This window comes from Chelonoidis abingdonii, chromosome 18 (assembly GCF_003597395.2).
Source record: "Chelonoidis abingdonii isolate Lonesome George chromosome 18, CheloAbing_2.0, whole genome shotgun sequence".
NCBI classification, from domain to species: Eukaryota; Metazoa; Chordata; order Testudines; family Testudinidae; genus Chelonoidis; species Chelonoidis abingdonii.
Window position 1 is genome coordinate 14,185,281 of NC_133786.1, and position 10,779 is coordinate 14,196,059.

General features: G+C 43.3%; 1 protein-coding gene across 1 annotated transcript in view; it reads left to right on the forward strand.

Annotated features, from left to right (window-relative positions):
- Window positions 1–3,315: 3,315 nt before the first annotated feature.
- LOC116825031 (uncharacterized) overlaps window positions 3,316–10,779 on the forward strand; it is a 43,623-nt gene continuing 36,159 nt past the window's right edge. The window contains exons 1-5 of the mRNA XM_075073442.1: window positions 3,316–3,674; window positions 6,465–6,586; window positions 7,011–7,062; window positions 8,392–8,435; window positions 8,553–9,214. Coding sequence (XP_074929543.1) covers window positions 3,425–3,674; window positions 6,465–6,586; window positions 7,011–7,062; window positions 8,392–8,435; window positions 8,553–9,214 — 1,130 coding nt within the window. The 5' untranslated portion in view covers window positions 3,316–3,424. The remainder of the gene's footprint in view (window positions 3,675–6,464; window positions 6,587–7,010; window positions 7,063–8,391; window positions 8,436–8,552; window positions 9,215–10,779) is intronic.

Below are 10,779 nucleotides of genomic sequence, written 5' to 3' on the forward strand. Positions count from 1 at the left end.
ACAGGAGTTCATGGTATATAATTCTGTGGTCAGTCAGTGGTGTTGGAAAAATTTGTATAGTGGGGGTGCTCCAAGCCATTGAACAAAACTGTAAACCCTGTATATGATGGAAACCACTTCAAGCTGGGGGGGCTACCACACCTCCAGCACTCCTATGCTCAATCCACTAGACACATCTCTTTCTGTTCAGGTTTTACCTGTTTGTAATCTACCTGCAATATAATTCTGTCAATCAACCACAATGATTTGGCTCCTCCCTCTCTCACAGAAATCTTTTTGTAAATATACTGGCACTGGGGAAATCTGAGAGTCAGCACTCACTTTGTTTTGTTAATCTTTCTCGAGTTACAAACTTGTGGAGCCATATTTCTGTATAACATTGAGGTTACCTGGCAAACAGACAAGTAAGATAGACATTGGTCTGTCGTGTGGCTTTGAGCAAAACACTTTACCTGACTGTTCCTCAGTTTTCTCATCTGTAAAATGAAGATAATAATACATTCCTCTTTTGTAAAGAGCTTGGAGTTTAATGAATGAAAAGCAGTGTTGTATAAGAACTAGGTACTATTGTTATAAATGCAAAAAGCTAGATCCTCAGATGCTGTAAATGCAGTTACTCAGATTTACATCATCATTTGGGAATCTGGCCCAAAGTGCTCAGTCCTAATTTGCAAAAAATCGTGTTTACACTGCTCCAGTGAGCTGAGGATTCTCCCAACAACATGAGGTGGAGAGGCAAGGCATTCCAGCAATCGTTGCCCAACAGAACAGCTCCTGGGGATCTAGCCTCACTGGGGCAGATTAGAGGAGCTGTGAGGTTACTGTAATTTGTGCTAGGACCAAACTGGCACCCAGTTGGTTTAGGATTTAAGGTAGCGAAAACGAGATATAATGCCACTTCTGCCTCCCCACCCCTAAGGTGTTGTAAGCTTGGCTAAAGTACACTTGAGGACTGAATCCCATCTGTGTGTGCTTGATACAATGGGTATCATTAAACAATTACAGGGTATCATTAAATAATTACTTTACAACCCATACTCAATGGGGACCTCATCCTGAAAGAAATCTTTCCTGAACCAGGAGCAATGGAAGCCTTCTATGAATGGGGATGGGCAGAGCCCACGGGCACCTGAACCATGTTCCCATCCCCACACCACCCCTTCCCAATGAGCGCCTGCCTTCCTGCCACCCATTCCCTCTGAGGCTTTGCTCCCAGGCCGCCCCTTCTCACCGAGCTCCCACCCTCACACTGCCCCTTCCCCCAAAACCCTGCTCCCACGCCACCTCTTCCCCCCAAGACCCCACCCCCCGCTCACTCCTTTCCACCCCCTTCCCCTGTCACTCACCCTTATAGCTAGTACAAAGTGGGAGGGCATAGCCCCTGGTCCCCCCATTCCAGCATGCCTGTCCTGAACCATCTCTTCTGGCCTTCAGACAACCCCCCAAACCTCATCATCAGAAGCAAGCTCCCCACAGACCAGAACACAGCAACTCAAAGTGGCACCAGACACTACCAGAACAACAGATCCAAAACCTGTGGACATGTCTCTTCTGCTACAATGATCACTATTCCCCACAACACACCTTTCAGATCAATGAGTTCTACACATGCCTATTACATGTGATGTACGTCATCAACTCGATAAATGCCCCAATAACAGCTATGTGGGTGGAACCAGGCACTTACTACACTCTCGAATGAACTCACACAGAAAAATGATAAAAGACAAAAATACCATATCATATGTGTGGGTGAATACTTTTCACTAAATGATCATTCCATATCTGACCTCCTAGTGTATATCCTCAAAGGAAACCTAGACAATACCTTCAAAAGTCAAACCTCGGAGCTTAAATTCATAACTTTGCTAGAACTAAATATCATAGTCTTAATAAAGACACTGGATTTATGGCTTATTTCAACAATCTGTAACCCACTAACTCCTGCCCCCACTTTTGTCCTATGACAGCAGAGGCGTTAGCAAGTCACTTCATCTTGAATGGTCCCTTAAAATATATGTTAATCAGTTATGCTAAACAATCTGTTCCACCTTGTATATGGCTGTGACACTCTGTGTACCTTTCTCAGACCTGAAGAAGAGCTCTGTGTAGCTCAAAAGCTTGGCTCTTTCACCAACAGAAGCTGGTCCAATAAAATATATTACGTCACCCACTTTGTCTCTCTACTTGACACAAAGACATACCCCCTCCCCCCCGCAAAATAATTGAGTTGTAGGGACTGATTCTGATTGGCTAAACCACAAGTAAACAATTTAGCATCACATGTTCAGTTTGGTCTTTCCTCACCTTTATCTGTGGAAGATCTTGCTAGAATGTTTAACACCTACTGAGGCTTAATGGGCTTGTTCTACATTTCACCCCTTGGTATGCACTTGCAGTACTGGAGATAGATACACAACTTCAAATATCTTCCCTGGAGAGATAAAGATGGATTTTAGTTCCTGCACTGGACTGTTCTGTCAAAAACTTGAGGAATGTTATTAGCCACATGTAACATTTTATTTTCATAGATCAACCATGACAGCATGCCACTTATGAAAAAAAAAAGTTTAAAAAGAATATCTATTTATCTCAGGGTTTCATTCCACCACCCATCGTCACAGTATCTGACAGCCTTCTGTGTAAAATCAGTAGCAACAGCAAAGTCCCTAGTGGACTTCATAGACCTCTGGCACTTCTCTCTGTATGGAATCAAAACTCTGAGTGGGTAGAGTTTCTGTGTGGTTCCCGCCCATCCCCACCAAGAGATTTATGGGAGCAAGGGGGTGTCAGTGTTTGCTCCTTTTTTTCAGGATTAAATGTCACACGTGTAAGGCTGCTTTTTATGTAACTTTAGAAAAAATTATAAGTAAAAAGTGTTAATAAAACTGTTTAGACTTAGGGACAGATTTATTTGTTCTTTGTACAGTTTAAAACTTTGGGCAAACTAACTGAATTCCTGGGAAACCAATTCCCTCCCCCCTATATTCTTTTAAAATCAACAAATCATTGTTTAATGTTTCTTTTTTATGTTTGGAAAAAACGTATTCTTCAGTTTTGTATTTTCACCTCTTCCTGCTCAATCCCACTGAGCACTTCTTAGGAAAAGTCACTTCTTCAGCTGCTGCAATAGTTTGTTAGAAAGAGGGTGTGGTATTTTCATGCTGTGACGTGTCTTTCAAGCCATGCCTGACTATAAGGAAGGTAGGGAGGTAATAAGCCATGCAGTACTCAAAAGTAGTTTCTACACACTGTTGGGATTTGAAGATTGATTTTATTCTATATCTTCCTTTTAAAGAGAAAAAGGAAATTGGATTCAGCTAGCTGTGACTAATTGCATTGAGGAATAACTGTGTTCAAATTCTCAATGTAAAACTTGGATTTACAGATTTCCTTAAAATCAAGTAAACATTTTTTCACATGTATGGTGGAAATGCTGCAAAAAAACAGAATGAGTCCTGAAGTACTCACCAATCAAAACGCCAGTGAAAGTGAAATCGGAGGTTATAGCATGGGCCAAGGATCTCCCTTGCGTGGGGAAACTGCCAGCCCCAAAAGTTATTCTCAACAGAGCCCATCTTTGCCAGCTTCTGGATTAACAGAATTTAATGCTGTGAGTCCTAAGAGCTGTCATATTCCCCCAGTAAAAACCCTGGAGATGTCGGCTCTCACTGGTAAGATTAAAATTATATTCACATACTTTCAACTTTTTTGTACAACAATACTGCATCTCTTTGCAAAGCAATACAGTTAGTTGTTGTAAGAACAGTGCATTTTAGGTACGTGCAGTAATAATGTCAAATAGAGAAATATGATCAGTTCATGTAGTTAGCTTATTTTTGGTTTTGATGTGGTTTATTCCTAAAGGCAAAAGTTCTTCAATGTCTTGCAGATTGCTGTAGTAATATTCCATGATGTGTTTACCTGTAACATTTTACTGCTTATTAATTTAGGTTTTTTTATTTATGTTTGGTTTTGCATGTAACAGTAATGTATGACTTGGTGAATAATTATAGAATTGTATACAAATATGTATAATACATTATTGCCTTTACCAAATGCTTCAGTTGCAAGACTGCACCTGAGCAGGTAACTTGCTGCATCATCCAGCATTTTTATTATTTAATAGCTTGAAAGAGAACAATAAAATTAACATCAAGTTTGAACTTCCATAGTATTTTCATCCAGGCTGTCCAAGTGCTTTACAAAAGTAATTAATTAAGCCTTAAAATATCTGCCAGGAGCAGGTATTAGTCCCGCTTCTAGAGCTGTTTGAATAGTAAACAATTGACTTGTGAGGTCATATTATTCATGAGTATTCTGTCACCTACTAAGCATTCAGAAATTCCGAAGGATTCAGAAGTTTTAGCAAAAATGACAAGTCATTCCAAAGCACCTATCATAAATGCAATTTTTGTTACATGGTATCCATTATTCTCCTGCTGAAAATATTTCAACCTCCTAAACAGGGAGCAAAAACAGGACCATGTGACCTGTAGTCAATTCCTAGGCCAGTCCCCATCCCCTATAGTCTCTGATATGGGAGCATGTCAAGTGCAGAAAGGGGTGTAGTCAGAGTTTACAGGTCTGTCGCATCTTACACGCATTTAACAATTTCAGCTTTATGTGGTCGGCAAAAAAATAAAACAACAAAGAGAAAAATAACAATTTTAATACTGTACCTGTACTGTGGGTGATTCTGCCCGCCATTACACTCAATGTAATTTTGACTATACGCGATTTTCGCTTTACGCGCTGACTGTGGAACATAACCCCAGCGTAAGATGCAACAGACCTGTACTGAACTCCGGCTATTCTCAGCTGGGAGCAATAGCCAGCCAGGAAAGAGCAGCAATTATTGGGTACAGCTGAAAATCTAGTCCATGGGATAATCATAGCAGTGCAACATGCACCTGATGAAGTGGGTTCTACCCCACGAAAGCTTATGCCCAAATAAATGTGTTAGTCTCTAAGGTGCCACAAGGACTTCTCATTGTTTTTGCAGATACAGACTAACACGGCTACCACTCAGAAACCTCAGGTTTTATTTATGTATCCCCACAGGATCTGATCACCCGAGTCACATATACCCCTGTCATTCTAAGCCACCGTGGTTGGTGTTTAATCATAATTGCATCTCCTCTTTTGCTTTAGCTCCACATGCGCCACAAAGAGGTGCAGTAGCTGCAGTAGCACATCAGTGCCCCAGTGAGCATCAACTCTCAGCTTCCAGCGTCCCATGCAGAGAGTCTTGACACATGAGGGTCCTCCTGAACCTAAACCTTCTTTGTGGCCCTGTGTTCTCTTTCGATTGGCCCACAACCCAAAAGGACAATGGACCCTTCACATCAGTAAATTTTTGTCATGATAAAAGACTTACAAAATTTGATACTTTTAAGGTTTTTCTAAATGCTGGAAAAATAAGTGTTGCTGAAGGGGGGAGGAGTCATGCAATGCCTCTGCCTCTCCTTGCCTCTATCTCTGCTGTTGCCATCACTGCCTCTAGTTATGATGCAATGTTCTGAGGTTCTGCCACTTAGCCCAGTTCTTAGTAATTTCAGGTCTTAGTGATTTCGCTGGGTAGTGGGGGCGCTCGCTGCTGCTGCTGCAATTCATTTTCCCTGTATTCAAGATTAAAGTGAACGTTAATCTGAAGCAGCCAAAACTGATCACTTTGGCAAAGCAAGTCTGTCTGCTGATCACCTAGGTAAAGTAGATTTGCCTATGCCAGGGATCGGCAATCTTTGGCACGTGGCCCACCAGGGAAAGCCACTGGTGCCCGGGATGGTTTGTTTACCTGCAGCATCTGCAGGTTCATCCGATTGCAGCTCCCACCGGCCGTGGTTCGCTGCTCCAGGCCAATGGGGGCTGCCGGAAATGGCAGGCAGCACATCCCTCAGCCCGTGCCACTTCCCGCAGGCCCCATTGGCCTGGAACAGCAAAACATGGTCAGTGGGAGCTGCGATCGGCCAGACGCTGCAGGTAAACAAACTGTCCCGGCCCGCCAGCAGCTTTCCCTTCCTTTGGCCAAATGTTGCCAATCCCTGGTCTATGCCAATATAGTCTGCTCCTGAGATCTTTCCCCCCAGTTCATACACAGAAGGCAGAGGAGAGCTCATTCAGACTCTGCTTACATGTGTACTCTCTCTCCATTTCATGCCCTCAAGTTGTAAGCTCTTCAGTCAGATTTTTATTTTTATTTTATTGATTTTCTCTTACCTGTTGAGAAGCCCCTTGAACTGTTAGAGCATGTTTATCAATACTAAATAAGAGTAATTCTTGAAAATTCAGAACCAGAGAACATATAGCTCAAAGTGAGAATTTCCCCCAACTAACAAACCACCTGAAACTATGCACATCCTCTCAGGGCAAAAGTACCTCTTACTCTCCCTATCACACAATGGCTTGTAGATTATATCTTGTGGCAATTTCTTTTTCAAGTATCTTATTTTGATTTTTTCCAGACTCTACGCTTAGCACTTTCCCCCCTCAGAAGCAGTATGTTGGCGTGCGGGTGAAAATGCCAGTGCGGGAGCTGCTGAGAAAAGTCCGGCTTTCCAAAGGGATGGACCCCACGGACATAAAGGTAAAAATCTCTTTGAGTTTGGAGAAGTCACCACATATGAAAGTGTAACATGATGACAAAGTATGTTACATGTTATCATCTGCACAGTAGCCACAGAGGGAGACCAGCATGGTGTTGCTGCCATCCAATGGAGTTATTTCTTTAAGTGAAGTGGTAGAGGTCTGCAATCTGGTGCTGTACATCCCAAATTCAAACATTACTGAAGGACTAGAGTGGAGATTTTTTCAAGAGCATGGTAGCAAGGATCTTTCTCGTCCAAAAGAGATCACTGTTTCCATGCTCTGCAAAAAAAATTTATCAGCTAAAAGTTGTTTGTATCAGAATTATTTTGCTCAGGCCACATACTGTGCACTAGTTAAATTTTTCTAGTAAATGTTACCATCTCAAAATATATTAATTTTTGTTTGCTCGCTTGTTCCTTTAGGAAGTACAACCAATAAAGGGAACTACAACTAAAGGATCTTCTGGAACAGCAGGTAAAGAACCCCCTTGGGGGAATGCAAACTCCTCTTCCTATAGACTGATGTCCTCTCACAAGCACATGTACACAGAGAACTGGGTCACAAGACTCTCAGACTCGTTCACTGGCTGCCTATCGTTTTAAGAATATAGGGCCAGATTCTCAACTGGTATAAACTGGTGTAACTATTTTGTTTTGACAGAGCTATGCTGAGATGATGCTGTTGAGGCTGTCCCCTTATATATTTCAAAGTTGGACCCTTTTAAAAAAACAAAACAAACAAAAACCATCTGTAGACTTAGATCCAGCCAGTTTTATGGAGCTTTTCTGTCCTTCTGCTCCTTCCACACATCTAGCAAGAGCTTTCTCAATGTCCCTTAAAGCACACACTGATCCACCCTCATAGTACGTCTGTGCTAACACAAATACACATTAATATGTGCACCTTCATGTACTCCAAAGCCCTTGTCAGAACCAGCTTTGTTTCTTAAACTTTTCATGGTTGCACCAGCAACATTGCAGCTCTAGCAGGGCTGCAGAGCTGAGAGACATGCTGCTATAAGAGGGGTGGGCAAACTTTTTGGCCTGACGGCCACATCTGGGTATGGAATTTGTATGGTGGGACATGAATGCTCATGAAATTGATGGGGTTGAAGTGTGGGAGTAGGTGAGGGGTCTGGCTGGGGTGCAGGCTGTGGGTGGGGCCAGAAATTAGGAGTTCAGGATGTGGGAGAGGGATCAGGGCTAGGGCAGGGGATTGGGGCATGGGGCAGGGCTCAGGGGTGCAGGCTCTGGGAGACGCTTACCTTAAGCAGCTCTCAGAAGCTGCAGCATATTCCCCTACGGCTCCTATGTGGAGGCGCAGCAGCAGCCAGGCGACTCTGCATCCTGCCCCATCTGCAGGCGCCGCCCCTGCAGATCCCATTGGCCACAGTTCCCAGCCAATGGGAGCTGCAGAGCCAGCACTTGGGGCAGGAGGAGTGTGCAGAGCCCCCTGGCTGCCCCTATGCGTAGAAGCCAGAGAGGGGACATGCTGCTGCTTCCAGGAGCCACAGCACACATGGAGCAGGGCAAGCCCCTGGCCCTGCTCCCCAGCTGGAGCATCGGAGCAGAGCAAGCCCCCGACCCCGCTCCCTGGAGGGAGCTCAAGGGCCAGCTTAAAAGGTCTGGTGAGCCAGACATGGCCCGCGGGCTGTAGTTTGCCCACCTGTGTGTTATAAACAAGACTTGAGGCATTTTCACCACATACTTTCCCTCATCCATGTATCCTATGGGGAGAAATACTGGAGTGAATATTATTTGCATTTTTTTTTAACTCAAATGTTTTTGTTATTGTGTCCAATAGCAAGAAGAAAAGCTCGCCCTTATACAGAAAAACAGTTCAGACAGGTATGTACGACACCTTTTGCTTCAGGCTCTCTTACTTTCCAGGCAAATCACATTATGGTTCTGAGGCAGAACAGGACACCTGATGACTAAATTTTGTTTTTCTTCTTGGTGTTTTAGAAAAACCAAAGTTCTGAGCAGGCACTAAAATGCTTGGAGGACCTTGATATCCTGGTTGAGGTATTGGAGGAAGACCTGAACAAGAGCCACTCTAAGCTAGAGTCTCTGAGCCCTCTGCCAGCTTGCTGCTGGCACGGCTTTTCCCCTGATATTCAGGCCTCTTGGTGGGAAGCTGATGGCAGCAACCAACCAGCTGGCAGCCCACTGGAAAGGAGCCAGAACCTGACCAAATTACAGCTGCGTTGCCCATTTGCTGATTGCAAACCACTACTGTGTGGACAGGAGGAGAATTCTTATTTATCTGATTATAAAAAAATGCAACACCCGGACTCCCTGGAAATATCATTTCCAAGTAAAAGCGAGGAACAGAACAGCTGGCAGATGCAGGATGCTTTTATCAATCCCCAGAGGCATTTCCCAAGGCCTTCTGCACAGGACAAACCTTTCTGCTATAATCCACCAGGACACCATCCAAAGGAGCTCTTGGAAGTTGATGCAACCTCTCGGGACTATGTGGGACATTTGAAGTCAATCTCTGTTTCTTTCGAACAGGAGGACCTTTCTGCCCTATCTTTCTTCCAGTTCCAATTATACTGGGAGGAGAGTCTGTTGAGAAATATCCCAGTAGACAAGTTGCTTGCACCTGATGAAAACGGGAACAGGTCTGTGACTGTTACATATATATAATATATTGCTTTCTCTTTTCTGAAACCTTATTGACAAAGGGGGAGTCGACCCAATTGTAGCCACTGGTGTTGTGCAAACCTTTAGGTTTGGTCTACACCTAAAATGTAGATTGACCTAGCTTCGTTGGTCAGGATGTGAAAAATTCACTCCCTTAATAGATATAGTTGAGCCAAATTAAGTGGCAGTATAGACACCACCCTTGCCTGTTGAGAGGGTAGATGTACCACAGAAGTGGAAAAACACCATCCGTTGCTGTAGCAAGCATCTACACTACAGCAGTATAGATGCAGCTGACCCGCAGTATCACTTGTAGCATAGACAAAGCCTGAGTGAAGGCAATGCAAACTGTAATTTGGATCAGTGCAGTTGGACCTGGTTTTAGGTAGGGCCAAGTTCCACCAGTGCCAACAGCAACTTTGCCTGTCCACACTAGAGGTTTGCACTGGTATATTCAGCCCACTTTCTGGCCACTGACAAGTGAAATCAGGACAGCATCCCAGTGTAAATAAGACCAAGGACTGAATTGCTAAAAGCAAATGTAATCAACGGCATCTGTTCTGAAACAATTACTTTATGCTCCTGAGAAACTGATTTGCAATAATAAAACTCCTGCACAGTGTTTACCAGGCTGCAAACAGTCTGAATAATTGCTATTTTTAGTAGCTGGCAATAAAAATGGGTAAGGAGATTAGCAATGTACATATGTTTTGATGTAGCATGCAGGCAGCAGACTTCCAAAGAATTAGGAGTGGCTTCTTCACTGGAACTGACTTGGTGACAAGGTTATTGATCGCATTTCACTAGAATAAACTGTGTTTAAAGAGCAAATATTTGTTTACCCAGCAAAAAATCCCACCCCACCAAAAAACCAAACAGACAAAAAAACAAAAAACCCAACCACTTGATTTCTTTCACAGCTCAGCCAGTTTAAAGAAGCTGATGTAAAACAGATGTGGCCTTTCTTAAAACTGGCCTAGTCTCAGCAGGGATGAGACGGTTTGATTGTCTTTAAAATGCAATCAGAGGGATCCAAACACAATCTCATTTTACAGGATTGCAACATTATATGAAACAAAATGTAATAAGTGGACCAAGTGCTGTGCCAAAGAGTAATCCTGAATACAGCAATAAATGATAGAAATAAATGAAATAAAATGATTGGTTATGCCAATAACCATATGCATGTACTATTTGTTCTACACAAAGGCTAAATCTACAGGGCGAGCTAGGGGTGTGATTCCCAGCTTGCTTCTGCAGAGGGGTAAATTTCACCTGAAAAGAGAAACATTGTTTTGCAGCTGGATTTAGGAGTTATTTTTTGGTTCTGGATGGGAAGGTTTCTACATTTCCCCACTTGTCCCATACCCGAGTGTCATAAACAGATAGCTAAGGGTTAATGTTTCTTTTACCTGTAAAGGGTTAACAAAGGGAACCAAACACCTGACCAGAGGACCAATCAGGAAATAGGATTTTTCAAAGCTCAGGGAGGGAAGTTTTGGGTGTGTGTCCTTTGTCTGTCTCGCCTGTCTAGTCTCTCTCG